Here is a 23,819-nt window from a genome sequence, read left to right on the forward strand (position 1 = left end):
GGTCCTACCAGAGTGATGGCAGTTTCACATCCTCAGGCCGAGGAACCAGGCTGCAGGCCGAAGAGGTTGAAAGTGACCTTACCCGTCTTGGAATTTTCGGAGGAAGACAAGGTTGGTACCATTCAACCTCATGACGATGCTCTTGTGGTCACTCTTAGGATAGGGAGTTATGATGTGAAGAGAGTGATGATTGATCAGGGCAGCGGTGCAGATATCATGTACCCTGATTTATTTAAGGGGCTAAGGCTGACGTTGGAAGATCTTACTCCTTATGACTCGCCACTCATAAGCTTTGAAGGAAGGGCCGTTGTGCCGAAGGGACAAATTCGTTTGCCCATCCAATCTGGCTCAGAGACGGTTGAGGTGGATTTCATTGTGATCGACGCGTACTCCCCATATACAGCCATCCTCGCCAGGCCATGGCTGCACGCTCTGGGAGCTGTCTCCTCTACCTTGCACGTTAAGGTTAAGTTCCCCTCGGGGGAGTATGTTGAGGAAATCCTCGGCAGCCAATCAGTGGCCAGGCAATGCATATCGGCCGCAGTGCTTCGTCAATCAGAAGCTGAGTTATCAGCTTTGCCCATCCAAGAGTCATAGCAATTAACAGCTCCGAATGTACCTGGAGCGATAACAGGAGATGAGGCTGTTTGTGAGGAGTTAGAGAAGTTTGTAATAGCAGATGACCCAGAGAGGTTCTTTCAAGTTGGCATACGTTTGCCACACCAAGAGAAGATGGAGTTGTTGGAATTTCTGAAGAACAATATAAATGTTTTTGCGTGGGACCCTTATGAGGCTCCAGGCGTAGATCCGAGCTTCATTTGTTATCATTTAAACGTCAATCCTGCCATTGTGCCGAGAAGGCAGCCACCTCGGCGTTCTTCCAAAGAACATTCCGAGGCCGTGAAGCAAGAGGTGTTCAAACTCAAGAGGGCTGGGGCTATTAAAGAAGTTTTTTACCCCGAATGGTTAGCGCATACTGTTGTGGTTAAAAAGAAGAACGGAACGTGGAGAGTATGTGTGGACTTCAGAGATTTGAACAAGGCCTGCCCCAAGGATTCGTTCCCAATGCCGCGTATTGATCAACTGGTGGATGCCACTGTCGGACATCCTCGGATGAGTTTTTTGGACGCCTTCCAGGATTACCATCAGATTCCCTTGGCGTTGGAGGATTAAGATAAGACTGCTTTCATTACTCCAACGGGGAACTACCACTATAAGGTTATGCCATTTGGGTTGAAAAATGCTGGGGCTACTTACCAAAGAATGATGACCAGGATGTTCGAACAGCAACTGGGGAAGACTATTGAAAGATCTGGCCGACACCTTCCAGATGTTAAGAAAGTATAAGCTGCGCCTTAACGCCTCAAAGTGCTCTTTTGGCGTGGGGTCTGGAAAGTTCTTGGGATATATGATTACTCACAGAGGCATAGAGGTGAACCCAGCGCAAGTCAAGGCTATTCAGGATTTGCAGCCGCCTCAGAACCCAAAAGAGATCCAGAAATTGACCGAAATGATTGCTGCATTGAATAGGTTTATCTCTCGGTTAGCTGACCGATGCCGTCCTTTCTTCCAATTGTTGAATAAATGGAAAGGGTTTCAATGGACCGAGGACTGCGTGTTAGCTTTCCAGCAGCTTAACCAATATCTTTCTCGGCCACCCATCTTGTCTTGCCCCGAGGCGGACGAGGTCTTGTTTGCTTATCTGGCAGTGGCTGTCTACGCGGTCAGCCTGGTCCTTATAAGGAATGAAAGCGGGGTGCAAAGACCGGTCTACTACGTTAGTAAGTCTTTGAATGAGGCCGAGATGCGCTATCTGCTCTTGGAGAAAGCGCTTCTGGCCATAGTTCACGCCACGCGCAAGCTTCCTCATTATTTCCAGTCTCACACTGTAGTGGTTCTGACCCAATTGCCTCTCAAGGCGGTGTTACGCAGCGCTGATTACTCTGGTAGGGTGGCAAAGTGGGGAACCATTTTAGGAGCTTTTGACGTTAAATACAAGCCTCGCACCTCGGTGAAGGGCCAGGTCCTCGCTGACTTGGTGGCAGAGTTTACTGAACCATTGCTAGAAGAAACTCTAAAAGAAGCACACATGGATGGAAAATCAGTTGGTGTGATCACAGCCGCAGTGCCTTCGACTTGGAAATTGTATGTGGATGGGGCAGCTAATCAGAGAGGGTCTGGTGTCGGACTTGTTCTGATATCCCCTGAGGGAATTATCTTCGAAAAATCTCTAAGGCTGTCATTCTCGGCTACTAATAATGAAGCCGAGTATGAAGCAGTCTTGGTGGGCATGAACATGTTACATAAGATGGGTGGAAAGGAAGTCCATGCTTTCTCGGACTCTCAGTTAGTGGTCGGCCAGGTCACGGGGACCATAGAGGCTAGAGACCCAAGAATGCAGGAATACTTGGCCCGGGTCAAGCGTCAGCAAGCAGAATTTGATTCCTTCGTCTTAGCTCACATCTCTAGAAGTGGAAACACCCATGCTGATTCTTTGGCTACGTTAGCAATGTCCTTGGCTCAGGGTTTGCCCAGGATTATCCTTGTGGAGGATTTGCTAGAGCCAACTCTTACCCCCGCCAAGGCAGCCCGCATCCATCTAATAAGGCCTGGACCTAGTTGGATTGACCTGGTCATATCTTTTCTTAGGAATGATATCCTTCCTGAAGACAAGTCTAAAGCAGATAAGATACGTCGAAAGGCGCCACGTTTTTGGTTTTCTGAGGACCAGAAACTGTACAAACGATCCTTCTCAGGACCGTACTTGTTGTGTGTGCACCCTGAATCAACGGAAGCACTTCTGGAGGAACTGCATGAAGGGATTTGTGGAAGCCACACTGGGGGAAGGTCCTTAGCCCATAGGGCCCTGACTCAAGGTTATTGGTGGCCCAATATGCAGAGAGAGGCTCAGGATTATGCTTGAAAATGTGATCAATGCCAGAGTTCGCCCCTAATATTCATCAACCTGGAGGGGCTCTAAACCCTCTCTCCAGTCCTTGGCCTTTTGCACAGTGGGGATTGGACATAGTGGGGCCGTTTTCGAGGGCTGTAGGAAATAAAAGATGGCTTCTTGTGGGGACAGACTATTTCACTAAATGGGTTGAGGCCGAGCCCTTGGCAAATATCAGGGACGTTGATTCCAAGAAATTCATCTGGAAAAATATCGTCACTAGATTCGGTATTCCACACACACTTATCTCAGACAATGACGTCTAATTCGACAGCAAGGCTTTTAGGAAGTATTGTGGTGATATGGGCATCATAAATAGATACTCCACCCCAGCTTATCCTCAGGGAAATGGGCAAGCCGAGGCCGTTAACAAGGTCATATTCAGTGGGCTCAGGAAAAGGTTGGACGATGCGAAAGGCAGATGGGTAGAAGAGCTCCCACATGTTCTGTGGACGTATCGGACCACACCGCGCAGGTCCACGGGAGAAACGCCGTTCTCTATGACTTATAGAGCCGAGGCAGTGATACCTCTAGAATCTGGTTTTCCCATTCTCAAGACGAGTTCTTTTAGCCCGGAGAATAACGAGGGACTCTTGGAGAAAGGTCTTGATTTAATTGAGGAACGACGCGAGGCAGCTATGGTCCAAATGGCTTATTACCAACAAAAGCTAAAACGGGGATATGATGCTCACGTGAAGCTAAGGCCGCTTGCGCCTGGTGATCTTGTACTAAGAAAAGTTGTGGGCACTTCTAGGAACCCAGCTTGGGGTAAGCTAGGACCAAACTGGGAAGGCCCCTATCGCATTGTTTCAGTAGCAGGCATAGGGTCGTATCGACTAGCAGACCTAGATGAAAGAATTGTACCACGCCCATGGAATGTAAATAATCTTAGAAGGTATTATTATTAATAAAATGTGTTTTTGTCAGTTAACATTTCAAAGTTATAAGTACCTCTGACGCTTGAAGTTACTATTTTCAAGAATCAAACAGAAACTTGGTTAAGTGTAGTCCTCGGACCACAAACCTTGTGGAAATTGATATCTTATCATTTGTTAAACAGAACCTTAGTTATGCCGGGTCCTCGGACCTCCTACTTGGGGGAAATTAACACTTGAAGTTACTATTTTCAAGAATCAAACAGAAACTTGGTTAAGTGTAGTCCTTGGACCACAAACCTTGTGGAAATTGATATCTTATCATTTGTTAAATAGAACTTTAGTTATGTCGGGTCCTCGGACCTCCTACTTTGGGAAAATTAACACTTGAAGTTACTATTCTTAAGAATCAAATAGAAACTTGGTTAAGTGTAGTCCTCGGACCACAAACCTTCTGAAAATTGATATCTTATAATTTGTTAAACAGAACCTTAGTTATGCCGGGTCCTCGGACCTCCTACTTTGGGGAAATTAACACTTGAAGTTACTATTTTTAAGAATCAAACAGAAACTTGGTTAAGTGTAGTCCTCGGACCACAAACCTTGTGGAAATTGATATCTTATCATTTGTTAAACAGAACCTTAGTTATGCCGGGTCCTCGGACCTCCTACTTTGGGAAAATTAACATTTGAAGTTATCATTTTTAAGAATCAAACAGAAACTTGGTTAAGTGTAGTCCTCGGACCACAAACCTTGTGGAAATTGATATCTTATCATTTGTTAAACAGATGCCGAGTCCTCGGACCTCCTACTTTGGGAAAATTAACATTTGAAGTTATCATCCTTAAGAGTCAAACAGAAACTTGGTTAAGTGTAGTCCTCGGACCACAAACCTTGTCACTGTTCTTAATATCTTGTCACTATTTTTGTTCTTATCACACGTTTTATGGAAATCATTATCTCACCATTTATTAATTTGGATCTCAAATCCTTCATTTTTAAGTGTTAAACAAATTTTTGTAAGGAATGGTCTTCGGACCTTACATCCTACTGAAAGCAACATGTCAGATTACAAAGGTTTAACTGTCATGTGAGTTGTCTAATTGTGACATTATTTAATATCTAAATTAAGTCATAGTGGTTTGCATGGTGGAGTTATACTTATTTATTCTGTTTCCCTTTAACTCTTTGTTAGTGAAAACTTTCATGGCAAGCACAAAAAGAATAAAGTAAAACAAAGACAACATTAACGAAAGCCGAATAAAAATGTTCTTCATTAATTATATACAAAGAAGGGGAGTACAGAAAGTTCCTATACTAGGCCCTAAACTAGGGAAGGGGGGTCTTGAAGGGAGCTGCTGCCAGCCTCAATACTCTTCAATTCCAGCTCAAAGGTGGACAAGGCTTGTTTCCCTTTGTCTGTTGAAGGAATGGGGGGCTCCACGCTTTGGATCTGCTCCTTCTCGGCACCACCGCACTCGTCCTTCTCTTTATGGGAACCTTCAGGTTCTGTAGGAGCAGGAACAAGCTCTTGCACCACAGGAGGAAGGGCAGGAGAGGCAGCAACAGGAGGGTCTTCAATTTCCTGTATGTCTAGGGGAAGCCAAATGTTCTCGGGCTTTCTCAGCTCAGAAGCTTGAGGAACCCCTGCTGCATTCATGGCCTCTCCCCAGACCTGCTAACAGTACTCTCGGCACAAGGCCGCAAAAGCCTCTGTCAGCTCTTCTTGCGTTCTAGTCACCCCCTCCTGATAACTGGCCTTCTTCGCGGCCTCCAAGGTGTGCTTGTGGGCGCGAGCTTCCTCCTTCGCCCGCGTAGGCTCCTTTTCCAAGTCAGAGCGTGCCTGTTGGACTTGGGCAAGCTCGTCATCCTTTTGGCGGAGAAGCTTACGCTGCCCCTCCACCTGGCTCTCCATCGTCTTCAAGCTGGCCTTGTCACCATCTCTTTCTCTTTTCAAGTCGGCCAGCTGTGACGTGATCCTCCCGTTCTCTGCTAGGGCCTGGTCTAGGGACCTTTCTGCCTCTTGTCTTAGCTCTTGCTCCATCCCAGCGCGCTTCCGAGAATCCTCCACGAACTTCTCGGCCGCGAAAACCTCTTGGATGGACTGCAAAAATATTAGGAGGTTAAATGTAGTGAAGTGTTTACAAATAAATATAGAATATAAGTGTAAGATGGAACTTACCAAAGCTAAACCCCTTTTTAACGAAAGGAATAGCTGTGGCTGGCCCATCTTTTCCAAGGATTCCATATCCTTGGGCAGCAGAAGAGGACGCTCCAACACCTCGGCTAGGTGGTGGGTGTGGCCTTGTTGGATTGCCCTAATGCTGGAGTGGCAGGGAATTAGGGCGCCGTCCAGCCTCAAGTCAAGAGACCAGGAGGCTGGTGCTCGGTGCACCTCGGCCACATCCCTGATCTCCCCGCTTTCAACTGAGCGGGCGCGCCCTTTGCCCTTATCCAGCTTCTGCTGCTGGGCCGGCGGTGGCTGCTATTTCAACTTCTTTGGCTTCTCACCGCCAGCCCCCTCGGCATCCACTTTTCTTTTCTTCTTAAAATCGTCAGTGGGAGGTTTTGGCTCGGCTGGAGGAGGGGGTGGTGGCAAGGCAGGGGGAGCTTGGGACCTTCTTGCTCCTTTCTTTGCCACTCAGGCGCCTCTATCGGTCATAAGGTCCTTTAGCTTGTCCATCTCTTCTTCAATGGAACTGTCGTCTGGACGCGCTATCACTAGACCTGCGATCCTAGAGGCCTCAGCTTCTTCTTCTTCCTCGTCAGAAAGGATAACAAACGGGTTTCCGCGAGGTCGTGGGGAGTCCTCGAGCCGAAACTGGTCTATCTCCTCGTCCAATGTGTTCGAAGAAGACACTCGCTCCTCTGGGACAGCAATTGGCTGAGAGTGCACGGCGAGTGGGATGGCCGCGATGGGCTGTGTGTACAATACGGTGTGAGGGGCGTTAGGGATGTCGTGATTGGCCAAAAAGTGAGGTCTGGCTACGTTGATTCTCCTACGCCTTCGGTCACCCGTGATTATTGCGTTCTCGATCTCCTGGAAGTCCGAGGAGACGAGATCGTATCCCAGAATCAAGTGGGCCGCCCTAAGTTGTAAGTCTATGCTGACGAACACCTCGGAACGTAGCACTCTATTCAAATCTGCAACGTTGCAGTGGCTCAAGCGTGGGCGTACGTTTTGCTTATCTACAGAGAAAAACATCCAGATAAACAAACACGGTCAGATGCGTAGAACATATAATAAATTAAAGGTAAACGCTCAAGTAAATGCGAATGCACATTCCTAGATGATTTAGGGAGTTATGGGATGGGAAGTTAAATCCTAAAGGTGTCGCACCTGGATCTCCCCACTCAACTGGGCAGTGGGGGCCGTCGTGCCAGTTGCCAGAGACGATGAGGTAGTCATCCTTCATGCCTTTATTGGATTTGGGCAAACAGGAGATCGACCTAACTACACTAGAGCGGGATTTGATGTAGTAACCTACTCCAGTGAGTTTGTGGCATTCGTACATAAAGACGACATCATGCCAGGTGAGGTTCAGACCCATTTGCTCGTTTAGAGCGTCAACGCTACCTAAAACTCTAAAAACGTTTGGGGCGCACTGATTGGGACACAACCGGTGGTTGCGGAGGTACTCCCTTGTTACAGGCTTCATTGGGAGGGTCATCCCACCTTCTACGAAGGCTACCATTGGGATGATAACCTCTCCAGCCTTCCTAGAACCGGCCATGGCTTCCGCCGGGCAGTATTCTAAACCTACGCCGCTGGGAATACGATACTTGGCTCTAAAGCCTTCCATCCCAGCGGCGGTATCAACTAGACATTTAAACTTTCTCATCAGAAAGGAACGAAAAACTAAGTTCTAAGAGGGAGAACTGTTATGAGGGGAGCCGAGGACAGTGTCCGAGGAGAAAGGGTTAAGAGAAAAGAAATGAGAACTTACAAATTTCAAGTTGTGCAAATTTCCACAGATTTCTACGGACAAAAGGTGATTGCTGATGTTTTGATGGGATTAGCCTCTAGAGAAATAAATGAAGGCGCAGGTTTCCGAAGCGTCACGACGTGCGGGAAGCGGCCTCGAAATTATATTTGTCCCGCCCAAATTTTGATGGAGTAACAAGGACCGTTGGATGCTCATCTCATCGTTGAACGTGGGGGACAAGGTATAACTTACGGTAATAAATGCGCGCGTTTTTGAAAATAAAACCGCCAAGTGGCATCCTCTGGAACGCGAAACGGTCTTCACACGTGTAGTTATTTACAGAACGTGTGGGGAAAGTTTTCGTTGGATCAAAACCCTATTTTTCTCCTCGGATGATGAAAAATAGAGTTTTGAGGGGCTATTGTGGGGAGTAAAAGGACCCAAATGGGCATATGGGCCTTTGGACTGTAGCATGGAGGGCCGACCCGCTCCAGAATTAAACTATACGAATTGGCCCATACGCCGAGGATCCGAGGGTACAGCCGAGGGCGAGCTTCTCCTCGGACAGATCTCAGAGAACTCAAGACTTCATTATGAAGGTCAAGGCACAACTCTGGAAAGACTAATGGTTAAAGGGGGACACCTTGAACCTTCTAGATGCACCAGTGTTAAAGAAAATATCTAGGGCAAAGGCTGTCACCTCCGCATTAAAGGCTCTGCACCTACCTCCCTGGCCGCATTGATGGGGAAGTGACGCCTGAACAGTAGAACCAAAACTTCTGGTTACTATTCAAAGCATTAAGAGAAGAAATATCTAGGGAGGAGGAAATGGGGGCAACACGTGGATAAAGCATCAAGGGAAGAAGTATTTAAAGGGGGTGAAGGTCAAAGAAAAGGGGGATCAGTCAGTAATCAAGAAAGAAATTAAGAATTGTAACCTTTAAGAAAGAAATTAAGAATTGTAACCTTTAAGAAAGAAAGAGGAATAATACAGAAGTGGTCCTCGGCTTACGTCCGAGGAGGTCCATTTGTCATTATCATCTTCTATTTACAATTATCTTTACACCATAGCCTGTTGTTAAGTTCTCAGTACCTCTAAAGTAGATTTCAAGCCCACACTCTACAAATTTCATTGTTTAAGGCTTATTGGGCCTGAGCCCATAATATTGTATTTGGGTCCAGGTGCGATTGTGCACTTACAAATTCTTTGAAAGAGGGTTCTCCATCTGATGCCTCTTTTGGTCTCTTAATATAGGATGTTAAAGTTTTTGCAGAGTCTTTCTACTGTCTTAGATTTTCTCATGTTCATTGAGAGGGAAACTCTGTATTTCATAACCTTGCTAGACATACTATTCATGTTACAGGTTTTCAAGTGTGGATGGAAGATGTCCCACTACACCTTTATGTTGTAATCCAAGCTGGTTTGGCTACTGCTTAATAAAGATTATAGCTTCTTGATGTCGTGAAAGTGGTAACGCCTTAAAATGTATACTTGTTATATATTTATGTGGGAGTTATCTCCTTATTACTATGCTTAATTTTTATAATTAAGTCATGATTTGCATTAGTCCCTATTATTTATCTTTACATAATTTATTGAATTAGATGTCCTTCATTGTGTGTAATTTTTTACTTTCAGAATATCATGTAAAAAAATGAGTTTACAAGAGTTCGTGAGAGAATGGAGGCCAAACTAGAATTACAGAGGAGCTAAAGGACCATGCTTAAATGTCTAAGGAGATGCAATTAGAGTGCTTGGGTCGTTTACCATGTTTGGAAGCTTCAAAAAAGGAAATAAATCAAAGAGGCAGAATCTGAAAAGGAAAGATTCGATCACTAATCAATATTTTGGGTGTATCTCTCTCCTCAAAAATCCAATTGACTTAAGGCTAGATGGGCTGGAACTGTGACTTAAATATCTACAACTTTCTAGTTTTGAGTTTTTTGAAATTCACAATTTTTGAAGGCCAAAATTAACTCACAGGTAGTTGCTGAAAATTTGGACGAAAATTAAATAGTAAAAGATTTATTTTCTTTGTACACTTCTACGTTAGGGTTTTGAATGGAGGCTGTGGAGAATGAATTTGGCAAAGAAAAAACTTGTATTTTCTTTTCTCTAATGACAGCCTAAACTCTTTGCTAAGGCTCAAGGTTATGTTTCTTTTATACAGTATGAATCTTTAATGTGATTCTTTCAATGATTTTAGACAATGAGATATTTGATTTTTTAATTAGATTTCTTTTGATGTATCAGTTCTTCTATAGTTTCAATAAGTTCAATCATGTTTTTCTTATTATTTAAATGAATTTTTAATAGTTTCAAATAGAAATTAGGTTTTAAAGTGAATGGGTTTTTTTGAAAACTATTTTAATTGCATTATTAATCTAGGTTATCATGCGTTCTTGAATAGTCTTAGTTTAACTGAATCATAGGTTTTTATTTGTTTAAGAACAATCAATATGAAATATTTATATTTTCTTAGATCACAAAGAATTTCATATCGATATAGGGAAACACCCCAATGCCCTGGTATTTACATTATTGATTTAAATAAGTTTTTGTTATTATTGTTGCTAACAATCATCAAGCAAAAGTATTTTTGTTCTTTACCCAAATTGTGGTTTAATTATATTGTCTTTGAATTTACCCTGCTCCTTGTGGTTCGATCTCGGTTCTCCGAAAATTATATTGGTATGATCTCCTGCACTTGGGAGTGAGCAAGCAGGAAGCCGCAAGAAAACACACATGTTGCTTTCTGAATGGAAAATGAAACTAAATATGTTAACTTTTCTGAATGAAAACCTTGAATCCACGAGTAGTCCCTTGAATCCACAAAATGATAGGGTTTTGGAATCCACTAGAGAAACATAGACAAAGTCTGTTATTATTATTATTTTTTAATATTTATAAATTTGAAAACTAAACTGCCTTGGAGGCTACAATATGTTTAAATAGTAAAAGAAACTCTAGGGCGGCTAGGAAAATGCCCAGAAACCCTAATTTGCACTAATCACGTAATTAGGTGGCAAAATAATAATTTTTGCCAAAAATAGAAAATTTAAATAATTGTGAAAATTGAAAATAATGTTTCTAAGAGACGTCTCAAAATAAACAGGACCTTATTCTGACTTTAAAACTAAAAGTTATTAAGGAAAAACAAATATTACTATAAATAGCAAAAACACTGTTTTCAGGGTTTTAATGAAGAAATTTGCCTAAATTTAGGCGACGCTCAAGACAAGTCTGGATCAAAACATCGTTTCCCTTTATCCTACCAAATTTTGTACAATTCCAACATTGTCACCCCGATGGCCTCTACTAGTATCCCCCTTGATCTTGTGTCTGACTTTCAATGCCCTTGTTGTCAGTGGCAACTCTAGGAATGTTTTCCAGGGTGTTCCTCAAGAAGCATAAATTATACAATCTAATAAAAAGAAAAATTTATATATTGACAACGACAACAACACCAAAAACAATAAATAAAAAAAACGCAAATACATAAAATTTTACAACATAAAACTTATGGAGTTCAGTTGTGGTTGTTGTTAGTGTTGCTAAATAGGGATGGACAACGATAGCTGGGGAGAGTAAGTGAGTTTTTTATTTCCTTTTAACCTTTAGGTTTGATTTAGTTTTAGTTTAAATTGTTTAATGAATTGTGAATCCGCGAGGCATTGAGGCAATGGGGATTTTAAAAAAAAAATTTTGTTGAATAAAAAACGTAATCGTGTTGATGTTGGAGTAGTGATAGTCTTAGTTTGAGATGTGATTGATCTTGTACTGGGCTTTTCCATTGGCATTTGGTTTGGGCTTTGTTAGTGGTTTTATTATAATTTTTTTCCCAAATATTCATTCAAAAATTTTTTTTTTTGGGTTTTTTTTTTTTCTATGGTTTTATAGACCAGTATGGTGAAAGAATCGAAAAAGGGACTGTTTATTGGTTTTTTGATTAGACCGAGATTCGACCAATGGTTGAACCAGTGATGTCATAAATAATATAATTAATAAAATTTTAAATTATATAAATAAAAAAATAATAAGTTTATTACTAATAATATGATAGCAAAATGTAAAAATATAATATTTAGTGACACTTTTCGTGTAAATTTAATCAAATTTCCTTAGAATGGATAATCACATGTTTAATTATAATCATAAAAATAAAAAGTTTATTATATATATATATATATATAATGAATTAATTGATGTTGTATAAAAATTAAGTAACTTTTTTATGTTTATTCACTTAATTAACTAAAACTACAATTTTTTTCTAATCAAAATTATCGGAAAAAGAAAAAAGAAAAGTAGTTGTACAATGAAAAAAGCTAAATTTACGTGACTTTGACCAATTAGTTGTATAATATATATTATAATGTTTTTGAGGAAAAGTAGTCGTACAATGACAGTGTGTTAGGTAAAGCAAAAACTAAAAGTAAAGCTGTAGTACAGGCTTAAAAGAATACGAAAGCATATGATTTTTTTTGCTTGAAAGACCCTAATAGATTGTTAAGTTGCTCAAATTATGGACCAAAATTTAATTTTATTGGTATAAAAAAAAAAATTCAAGGTGTTCCCAATATTTTTTTTTCAAGGGTAGATATATATAAAATTTTAAATAAGTTTTTGGTGCTGCCCCGACTTGCTGTTCTAAAAAGGCCTATGCTGTCTGTTCTACATCACTCATTCTAAAAAAAAATGTTAGACTAGACAACCAATTCACACAAGAAGTTTTGCTTACAAAATGATGAAATCGTAAATGAATCGTTCAATCAAATATCAGGTTTAAGTCATTAGAACATTCCCATCAAGCGTGTCAAATGTCAAATATTTGACATTTGACACACCAAACTCTAAAAAATCACTTTCATAAAATGTTTTAAATGCCATAATATATGGCATTGATGAACAGTGCAATCTCAAATTTGAGACTGCACTGTTCACAAATTGTAAAACTTATATTATTTTTTTATTTAGATGAGGCCCACTTTCTTTTCTTAGGAAGAGTGAGAAATAATTAAAAAATGAATAAAAAAATTAAAGAAAGAATATTTAAATGAAGTTGTAAAAAATATAGAATGTTTGATGGTTTGTATATTATAAAATAAGGTGTTAAAATTGTAAAAATAGTGTTTTGAAATTGTAAATGCTAAAATTTTTACAATGGTTGATGAGAATGCTATTAAACAAGTGTACCTGCCTTCAGTTTGCCTATTCGTAACCTAACACCACTAGGGAATTAATGAGTGTTAAAAGAGTACACGTTAAGAAATAGTAAATGATCCATTATAAATTTCAATGCACGTTTTTTGAAAGGGAAAAAAAATATTTGCGTGTGCAAATTCACGATGACTGTGTCTTATTGGTTTGCATGTGCAAATTCAAGATAATAGTGTGTTCATTTCTTGATATTTAATTGAGTATTAAACAAGGACGAAACTATGTTTAGATCAGAGGGAACATGGAAAAATTCATATGAAAATGACCTAAGGAAAAATGTTAGCCTCATTTTCACTATACTAGTAAATGCTCGATTTACACAACACACACAATCATTTAAATTGGAGAATCACAATCTTCTTTACTTAAATCTCTAACATTTTTGTTAGAGTCCATTCATCTGCACTATACCTTATAAAGATTAGTTACAATTAAAGATCATTGTAGTTGTTAATAAAGCTCAAATTTGCGTAGTAAATATCCGATGTGAGACTTATCACACACCCATATAACACACACTATCAATCAAAATGGGACATCACACACACACACACGTGTGTGTAGATATATATATATATATATATATATATATATATATATATATATATATATATATATATTCATCCTCTCATATGAGAGTGGGTTCCACACTGCCTCTCACATAGGATTGGGTTTCACAAGCTGTGTGGGATCCACTTCTATGTAAGAGGGTAGATACCTGTAATACCATTTCTAAACTTGACCCCCTTACAAATTTTAAAATTAAAACAACTGTGTGTTTGGCTTTCTTCTTCTTCTTCTTCTTCTTCATTTTTTTAAAAATAAAATAAAATTCAAATGACTATTTGTTTGACATTTTGGTTGTTTGCTTACCAAAAATTAAAAGTTGGAACTTTTGAGAGGTGGGTTTTTGCTACTATCTAGCTCTACCTAAACTTTGTGGGTATGATTTGTTTTATTTATTTTTGTTAACTTTGCGGCACATAAGAAGAATATTGGAAATTTTTATAGAACATAATGTTGATCAACTTAAGCCTAGTAATTTCAAACTTTTTTTTTTTGTGTGGAGAGAGAGAGAGAGAGAGAGAGAGAGAGAGAGAGAGAGAGAGATTTTTGTTAGCAAATTAGTGGACAAATAATAGACATAATATATACATTTTCTTTTTGGATTGATAGATAATGAGGAAGTCGAAGTATAAAATTTGACATTTTTGCTTATAAATCTTGTCAAAGTTAGGGTTCACAACTAAATGAAAAATGATTATTTAACAAATTCTTAAATTATGTACACTGGAAGGGCAATTAAAACAAAATTTAATGTAGAATCAGTCATATGATTTTCAAGTGTTTTTTTAATTTTTTTTTTAAACACAGGTTCTTCTTTGCATGTGATTGAATGAAGATGTATAAAGAAAAACAATTATTTTTTAGATTTTGTTTTATTTACATTTTTTAATATTAAATATTGAAAATTTTTGTTCATATTAAATCTTGGTTCTTTTAATAAAGAACAGCAAACTATGCCAATTTTAATAATATATTTACAAAAAAATTAAAAGAATAATTAAAAACTGTGCGCTTTGCTAGAGGTAAATGGAAGTTGAAACACATTAGATTGATGTTAAAATTATAAACTGTACAACTAGAGTTCAGAGAAGCTGGTTTGCCCGAGAGGTTAAGGGGGAAGACTTAAGATCTTCTGCACATAAGTGCGCATGGGTTCGAACCCCATAGCCAGCATTTTGTTTTTTTGTTTTTTTTTTTTTGGGACATCAATGGATAATTATTAATTAATATATTTCTATCAGCTTACATATTTTACCTCAACAAAATGATACCACATGATTCAGTATAATGTTATTGGATATTTTTGGATGAGCTTATGATACTACTTGATTCATGAGTATATTTACCGCTGGGCACTAGTTGATAATTTTTTTTTAGACAAGCTTATTTTTTTAACTTAGATAGGGGTAAGTTCATCAAGCCTAAGAGCAGCTCAATGAGCTTAAGAAACCCAAGCATAAGCCATTCTAAAAGAACCCATAATACAAGCCACCCAATTTTGAACTATATAGCAAGCTGAATTATTCAAGATACTCAACAAAAAAAAGGTGCTTGGTACTCATAGTGGAAAAACTTAATCTTTTGTTGCAGAATATTATTCTTAAAATTTTTGTTTCCAACTTCAGCATCCTCGTATTCTTTATTCCCATATAAAATCTCAAAGTCACTTACAAAATGTAAACAACCCTATCTAAACAATGCTTGCCTGTTGCAACATATTGCGCTTTTGATTTAATCTTTACATTTTCCTTGCCTATATCCACAAGAAAATAATTTATATTGAATCATTTCACACAAGAAAAGAATGACCAGTGTTTGTTTTGACAAATCTAAAGAACAGAAAAGAGAACTATCTCTATCTGGATGAATGAATCTTCAAAAAGAACCGTATTTTCATTTTCTGTTGGTGACAATAAAAGAGATGTTGAATGCTATTCTTGAGATCATATTTCACCAATCACGTTCCATTAAAAGTTGGGGACAAAGGTACCAACATAACCAACCCCTGCAATGAAGAAGGCAAAGGACTGGAGAAAGAGGTATATGAAGTAACGGTTCCTTCCAAAGTTGAGATCATAGCACCCGCAGAAGAAGAGATAGGCCCCAACAACGAGCTCTAGCAGATGAAGCCTGTTTAAGAAGCAAAAGATGTAAACTTCAGATTCTTACTTTTCATACTAGATACAGTTCATTAAATTATTTTATAACATTGTCTAGGTAAACATTAAAAATGGAGGTGACACATTTTTCTGGAACAACAATTCAATGATTGAAAGTTTGAATCTTAATGCTCTACTTATTGCAGAGCATATTGAAAAATTGGAGAAGGTATTGGCGCTTTAGAACAACTGTTCCAGTTCCAAGTATAAGAAATATATCGACTACATTTTGCTTCCCACTGTCTTCTGCATAAACAAAACACAGTTTGACCATTATAGTATACGAGCACTCTAGTTTCACAGTATTAAGATTACTTCTATTTTTATCAAGTGTTGCAATGCCATTGTTATGTTGAAGACTCCTTTTGACACAGATCAAATGCTATGACAATTGTAACTGCATAATGTACACATTGTAAAAATGATTCCAAATACAAGTAATATTACCTTTCTCCAACCCTGAATCGAGGTTTCCTGGGAGCTTTTGCACCTGATTTCATCTTGAGGGCATCTCCCAATTTCTCAGTGACAACCCATTCATTTACTCTCCCTGCCTCGAGCAGACCTATAAATGTTGCCTTAGTTCGATGCAAAGACATGACATTCTCAAAGAGTATCCAGAACATCAATAGGTGGAATGATCTGTGACGTAACATACAGTCGAAGGTATTAGAAATGAGTATAACAAGTCAAACTAAGACGAAAGCATTATTGCATTATCCTTTTTATAAAGCTAGAAGTATCTCCAGGATTGCTAGAAAATTAATATTTCAATCAGGTTTGGACATAGCACAATCCTGCAAAGTAAGGACAACCAATCCATACCCCAAAAGAACCACACTATTGGTGAATTTGGACAGGTCAGAAGGCCTGGCCAGTACTAATGCAATCTATAACAGGACATCATGAAAACTTGCTTGCCAAAAGAGAGAATGTTGAAGGGGAGAGAAAGACCTTGGAGTTCCAACTGCATTGAGGAGAGTAATTATAGATGGGATGTACACAGAACCCCACTTGGGAACTTCCACTTCAGGAACCAAGACTGTTGCCGGCAAAACAACACAGTAAAAGAAAAATGTGACAGTATGAGCTATGACCTTCCGAACAAAGAAAAAGCTGTAGACCACGTATAACTTCTTCCACAGTGAGACTCTCTGCAATATAAAATAAATAGTGAGTAGAGATATAGACAAAGAAAAAAAATTGGATTAAGAGGGGGAAAAAGTACAAATTGGCCTTATGTTTCTACATTCTTGATTATCACTTTAGACAGAGCAGAAACATCTAAGAGAAGCTAAGAAGAAGCATACCTTGTTTCTCACAATCTCCATGGCCATTTTTCGGAAGAGATTAGCAGGGCCACAAGACCATCGGTGCTGCTGATAACGGAAGGCTTTGAAAGTACTAGGTAATTCATTTTTCACCTGAAATATATATATATATATATATATATATATATATATATATATATATATAAATTAGAATTATATCAACTTTGAAAAGGGAATCAGTAAAAACTTAGTACAGGACAATTCCAGAATCATATCACTTTTACGGAAATGGTGCTTGCTTCTTAAATTATATAGACTTTCTAATTTAAGGAAGGCTTACATGGACCAATGGGTTTGCTTAGTAGAATGTGTTCAAATGATTAGAATCAAATATGCATATTAAAATATTTTGAGACAATTTTATTTGCATGGACATCTAAGAGAAGCTAAGAAGAAGCATACCTTTCAATATATGGGAAGTTATATGTATTCTAAGCAATTACACAAATGGATACTGATCCTTTTATTAATTAATAACACATATAGCCAAAACAGGCTGCATACAATTAGCAGAAGTAGAAACTAAGTGCAAAGGTTTCAATTACAAAATTTATGACATTGTGAGACAACTGTGATATTAAGCTTGATGCTTTTGTCTGTCTGGCTCAAGTATTTTTTTCCACTACTTTTTCAGCCATAAGCTGTAGACACTAGACAGTGTACTAGTAGGTGGGAGCAAGAAATGGTCTAAGAGAAGGGCAATAAGCTTTAAGCTAAAAATGGCACCTCCGCCCCTTGTAGAAGCAAGGGGAGGTGAAGTCATGGGTTCAAGCCTACTAGGTGTGTGTGTGTGTGTGTAAGATCAATAAAAAGGGGGAAAGAAGGTCTAAGGGAGGCCAATTTTAAGAGGATAGACAGCCAACAAGGGTAGTAGTATAATAATTCATTTAAATGAAGATCTCCCTGAAATGTTTAATGAAAATCCCACTGGACAATAATGAATACTTCACTAGTCAACAATTTACTTTATCAAATTATACCTAGTTCTACTAGTTTTGTTGTTAATACCTTGATGTCACCAACATATACAAATTTCCAGCCTTTGAGACTTGCTCTGACTGCCAAATCCATATCCTCCACTGTGGTGCGGTCCTTCCATCCTCCAGCCTCATTGATTGCTGAAATTCTCCATACACCGGCTGTCCCTGCATTAAATTCTCTACTGTCATATGATTGGATTTTGTACTAATACTATCAGAAATTTTGAGAATATGGCTTACCATTGAAACCAAAGAAGTTGTAAGTTGCAGACCCCACTTCTTGCTCCACTGTGAAATGGTAATCCAGTGACATCTCTTGCATCCTTGTCATTAAGCATTCGTCAGCATTAACTGCAATAACATCCGATAAAGTACCATCACTCCTCCTCATCTTCTTTGGTAAGTACTTTTCCAGTCATTCTATAGTGTATAATAACTCTATACTTTTCAGACTTTTTGCTACATAGTAAGTGCGTTTCTCTTGTATTTTAATTATAGAAATTGTTCTGCACAAAGTATAAAGTTGAAATGGAAGCCCTGCCAATTAACTTGAGTTTGACTTAATGAGCTTGCCTAATACCTTCTAATGACAATCAATATACAAAGGTCATATTCAGGCTTGCATCAAATTGATATATGCAGATTTCATGACAAGATCTTGACTAAGTATTGTCCAAGCTAATATGCTCAAGATTCATACCTTTTTTTTTGGCAAAGTAAGAGTCATCCTTTCTGTTGATGCTAGGTTGCTTGCTCAGAGAGCAAAACTACCATCCATGAAAACCAAATGAAAGGAGCTCTTTTCTAGTCAAATTAGTATTAAAAAAGAAGCACGAAATTGCTTTTATTTGACAAAAGAGATGCATGTAGGAACTTATCCTATTCACCCTGTGAAATGTGCCCTGGAGGGACTTTCAATAGAAGACTGGGAAGAGGAGCATTTTCCATTCAATGACTAATAAAATCCATTAACACTACTTTTACAGATCAAGACGAAAACTTAATATTTATCTTTTAATGATAATTTGATAGACAACAACTGGGGGGGGGGGGGAGGGGGGTGATTCGAATCCTAGTTTTCCTTATATAGGAGAACAAGCAATGCTACTAAGCTGCAAGACTCCTAGCAAAAAATGTAGCTCTTTCATGTCCACTATACGTGACAATTCTTCAAAACTAGAACAAGACATGTTCTTTTACATGATTTAATATAGATTGATGCTAAGGATGTTATAAAATTTTATACATAATCTTTAAAACCAATGTGTTACCAATCACAATAATTCATTTAAACACTTACGTATTATATTTTGAAGTGATACTAATCAAATCATGACATGTCAGTTTAAGTTTTTATTTTTTTATTTTTTTTTATAGTAAGATTTAACATGTCATGACAACCAAGTTTTTTATTTTTATATGTCATTTTCTATCTTGGTTGGCCCGTTATGCTAGATTATAAACTCAGTCATTAAAAAAAGAGGCTTGAACCAAGTTTAGTAGCAAAGGTGTTACATTTAGTAAAGACTGCCACATACCAAATTTCCAGCGAGCTTGGACAAGAGCAATTTCGGGGTTGTGAACAAGAAAAGGTATGGTGCGCCATAGAAAATCAGGCTCAGGTTGGAAATCAGCATCAAAGATTGCCACATAGTCACACAGTTTGACGTAGCTGTGTTTCATGCCTTCTTTGAGAGCACCTGCTTTGTACCCATTCCTGTTGTCTCTGATCTCGTACTTTATGTTTATGCCTTTGCTTGCCCATCTTTGGCATTCGAGTTCCACCAGTTCCTGTTGTACTTTTGTTTATTAGACCATGAATCACACAGACCCACATAAAAAAAAAATGTAGATTTTGTCTATGAAATTATGAACTGAACTATTTCATGTTGGTGAATGGTAATGGTGCTCATGGTCATACAGGATAATATCTCTATTTGACTGTAACAAATAAGGAAACTATCCAAAAATAAACTTTTGGAACTCTATCATCCAACAATCAATTCAAAGTAGGTAGGGTGTTATTTTCTTACAAAGTTTTTTTTTTGGGTGTGATTTATGGTTGTTGGTTGGATTAATTTTAATATTTGTTACCAAAAAGATTTGGTCATAGTTGGTAAATCCTAGGAACCTGCTTCGAAACCCAAATTATATATGGGACAAAAAGAACAACTGCTTTAAAATAGTTTATTATTTGCTTATAAAAAAATAGTATATTATTTTTAAGTAAATGAAAGCTCAAATAAATAAATGTATGTATACATAATGCAATGGACCGGACATGATGTAGGTACATAACCAATTTCAAACATGTATCTAAATCGTGTTTGAAATGAGATAGGATTGAAACAAGAACCTTGATAGCTGGGTCAGTTGAATCATCAAGAACTTGAATTATTATCCGATCAGACGGCCATGAAAGCCCACATGCAGCTCCAATGGATAGCTGATACACCTGCGTAGCATAGAACAGTCGCATGAAAGATTTAGCGTCCATGTTATATTGCAGTAGAAAACAAAGCTTGTAACCATAGAGTTTGGTGATATTGAATTTTAGGTGGAAAACTATTTAATATTTTGAATATTTTGGTAGATTACAATGAACAATGCTTTAAAGTTTTAAATTTATGAAGTATGAATAATAATTGAACTTTTTCATAAAAGCTTCAACTTTTGACAATTTTAAGGATCCCTTAAAATAACTTTTCCCCATTTTTTCAAAAAGAGTTTTTGAAGCTTTAAATTCTTTTATGATTGAAAAGCTTCAACTTTTGACAATTTTAAGGATCCTTTAAAATAACTTTTCCCCATTTTTTCAAAAAGAGTTTTTGAAGCTCTTAAATTCTTTTATGATTGATAACACATAACTAGACGTGCTCTAAGCAAATTTCATTGTACTATAAAGTAAAGAGTTTGAATTTAGTAAGGATGAAGTGTAAAACTCAATTTTTACACTATCTAATAAGAGGTTATCGCATCAGTTTTTAACTTAGAATTTAATACATCTTGTTACACTTAATAAGATCACAATAAACTTTCAATTTGGTTGGATTTTCAGATATATATTAGATTTGATTGAGTATGATTGTGCTTAAATTTTTTAATGTGTGATAAGATGAAGTGTGCGTTTGGATGTGGATTAAAATTATAAATTATTTTACTGTTCAGCTTATTTTTGCTATTATTTATGAGCCCACCGCATTTTTTGGCACTATTCATGAGCCCCACTGTACTATTTCAATTAACTTTTGCTTTTATTTATGGTATTTTCAGTAATAAGTTTCAGTTTCAGCAAAATAAGCGATATTCAAACAGACCTGAAGTGACATGCTAGGATTAGAGGACGTAAAACTTATGTTTTATATCACATCCTTAAAAAATTTAATTTAAGACAGAGAGAAAAACTTATAAATTAATAAATCAATTATAAGAGCTAATGATTAAAAGTTGTGTGTGTATATTATATTTGAGTGGTTTAAACTGTGTCACATGATCAATATAATAACCCTATCATAGAGTCATGTTAATAAAATTTGTTTAAATGTTGGTGATATGACTGAAATCTAAATTTTCTTACCTCTTTCTCATTGTACATGGGGATTTGCACTAGAACCATGGGGTAAGCTGAATGACCAAGCTCCAAATCGTCCCTCATGGAGTCGCATTTGTAACTCTTCTCTGGCTTTCGCCCAAACAACTTGATAAAAACTATGACAATGCCCATGTACACTCGCTCCATGAAAAGCATTAATGACATGCCCAAGCACACAACCACCAGCAATTTCAACAGTGGCACAATCAATGGTGCTTTGGCTTGTTGCCAAATCAACCCAATTTGTCCTGCAATGTCATCACGAGTACCTTGGAACGTGTCGGGGAGCATGGTCGTGGTTGAGAGCCTCTCCATATTAGCCTACTTCTTTGTGAGTGATGAGGTTATGGGCAATGAAAGCTTGCAATATATGTGAATATATATGCGTGTATCAGTGTATGCTTGGGTTATAAAGGGCTGTGTGTGTGTGTCAGTGTGTGTGTAGCTTTGCGAAAAGAACACGAATGTTTTACTATTTTATATGAGCTAGCAAGCTTTTACTTTATTTTGGGTGAATTGCTGTGATTTTTGCTTCTGAGTTACGTCAAGGCAATGTGGTAAAGAGATGGATTCTGAGTGGACTCGATCATATCATTTCTACTCAAGAAGCAGACCCACTGGCTCTATAATCACAACAGAGCAGAGAGAGAAGCTAGCTATATCCAATTTAAAAATACACTCAAAGCAAGGTATTACGTACCACAGAAAAAGAAGGTGACACCAAAGAAGACTCTCTTCTCTTCTGTCTTCTTTCTGTTTCTGCAGAGAGAAGAGAGAGAAGCAGGCTTTGGTTAAACTTGTAGCTAGCTTCTGGTATCTGGGCGCCTCTCTTTTACGCCTGCTATTCAATTTCTAGAGAGAGATAAGAGTCAGTGGTGAAGCTCAAAGTTTGTGTTTGTAAAATATATATAGAAGAAACTACAAAGCAAAGCGCTTGGTCAAAAAAGATAGACTTTGGATCCGAAACCAAGCAATGACTGTCAAATTCACGCAGAATTTTTTAAACTTGGATGTTTATAATTGAATAGTTGGGAGGTTTACACAATTAAACAACTATGCACGAACTAGTTTAGCTATCATTTTCAGTCTTGCTGAGGTGCAAAGCTGGCATTAGCTTAATTTAAGCCTATTAGGTTGTTGAATTTTTGTGCACCTCCAAAACAAACTAACCTTTCAGGTTGGTGTTTATCCTAAATTTTGATATACGAAAAATAAAAAATAAAATAAAAAAATAAAAATGATGCAATAGATTTCTACAAATCATTTTCTATTGTTCCATCTACATTATGAGAAGTTTTAGATAATTAATAATTTCATAATTAAGATTGATAAAAGAGAGGAAGTTTATGGGTCATTGTATAGGGAAATATTTTTATTCTTTTATATTTTGGAAAATAATCTTCTTGGAAGAGAAATGATTACTGGTTCAACCATTGTTTTATGACTAATCTTCTTAAGTTACAATGGTCTTTGACTGCCTTGAGAGTGGGTTTTGAAAAAATCGGCGTTCTTACATCAATTGATCGTATAGTCTTTCTCTTCCTAAAAAAGAAATCTTTAGTCTTTCTCATTTGTTAGTATTAGTAAGTACGAAAAAATTGAGAGTGAGGCTAGTAGGTATACTTCAAAAAAAAAAAAAAAAAAAAAAAAAAGAAGAAAGAGTGATATTTAACTTAATTGATATTTTTAGTCTTCTACGTTAACTTTTTTTTCCCTTCTAAGTTCAAAAACCTTATAGCTTAATTGATATATTTATATATATTTTGTATTTCCAATGGAGAGTAAATTTTTAAAGAACAATGGTTGACTTTGTACATTGTATGTCTCCATTTTTAAAATCATTTCCAATGGAGAGATACAATGTCGTGTGTCATGGAAAAAATGGTGTAGCGTGTACAATGTAGCCGATGTCATGTGTCTAAACCTTTAAAACTTTTTAAAAGAAAAAAAGTTAATAAAATGTAAAGTGTCACGGATTTTAATGTAGATTCATAATTACAAAGAGCTAATGTGAGAGAGTATGAGATTTGCCATGTGACACTTTATTAGAGTAGTTTTACATTTAGCCTTTTACATTAAGGGCATATTTAGTACACTGAATGAGGATTACGACAAACAAAGTAATATTTATTATTAAGAATAAAATGTGTTGTAATGGAATAATTAAATATGTTTATAAGTTTGGTTATGAATTGTAACATTAAAATATAACTTAAA

General features: G+C 37.5%; 1 protein-coding gene and 1 non-coding gene across 2 annotated transcripts; one reads left to right on the plus strand and one right to left on the minus strand.

Annotated features, from left to right (window-relative positions):
- The first annotated feature begins 14,630 nt into the window (after positions 1–14,630).
- Positions 14,631–14,713, plus strand: TRNAL-UAA (transfer RNA leucine (anticodon UAA)). The gene has a single exon. It is a non-coding gene; the product is annotated as a tRNA-Leu (tRNA).
- Positions 14,714–15,119: 406 nt separating this feature from the next.
- LOC142617310 (glucomannan 4-beta-mannosyltransferase 9-like) lies at positions 15,120–22,053 on the minus strand. Its single transcript, XM_075790097.1, has 9 exons — positions 21,588–22,053; positions 20,367–20,465; positions 19,549–19,801; positions 18,251–18,361; positions 18,039–18,175; positions 17,010–17,123; positions 16,654–16,853; positions 16,147–16,341; positions 15,120–15,670 (listed from the first exon to the last, which is right to left on the minus strand). Exons 1-9 carry the CDS (start codon positions 21,915–21,917, stop codon positions 15,508–15,510), a joined length of 1,602 nt encoding a protein of 533 aa, XP_075646212.1. The 5' UTR covers positions 21,918–22,053; the 3' UTR covers positions 15,120–15,507.
- Positions 22,054–23,819: the final 1,766 nt, after the last annotated feature.

The sequence above is a fragment of the Castanea sativa genome, chromosome 11 (assembly GCF_040712315.1).
Source record: "Castanea sativa cultivar Marrone di Chiusa Pesio chromosome 11, ASM4071231v1".
Lineage (NCBI taxonomy): Eukaryota > Viridiplantae > Streptophyta > Magnoliopsida > Fagales > Fagaceae > Castanea > Castanea sativa.

Coding starts and splice junctions, on each gene's coding strand:
- LOC142617310 (XM_075790097.1), bottom strand. CDS start 21,917: ATGGAGAGGCTCTCAACCACGACCATGCTCCCCGACACGTTCCAAGGT. Junction 19,802..20,366: donor CAACTGACCCAGCTATCAAG/GTTCTTGTTTCA, acceptor AAAGTACAACAG/GAACTGGTGGAACTCGAATG. Junction 17,124..18,038: donor TATATGTTGGTGACATCAAG/GTATTAACAACA, acceptor TATATATTTCAG/GTGAAAAATGAATTACCTAG.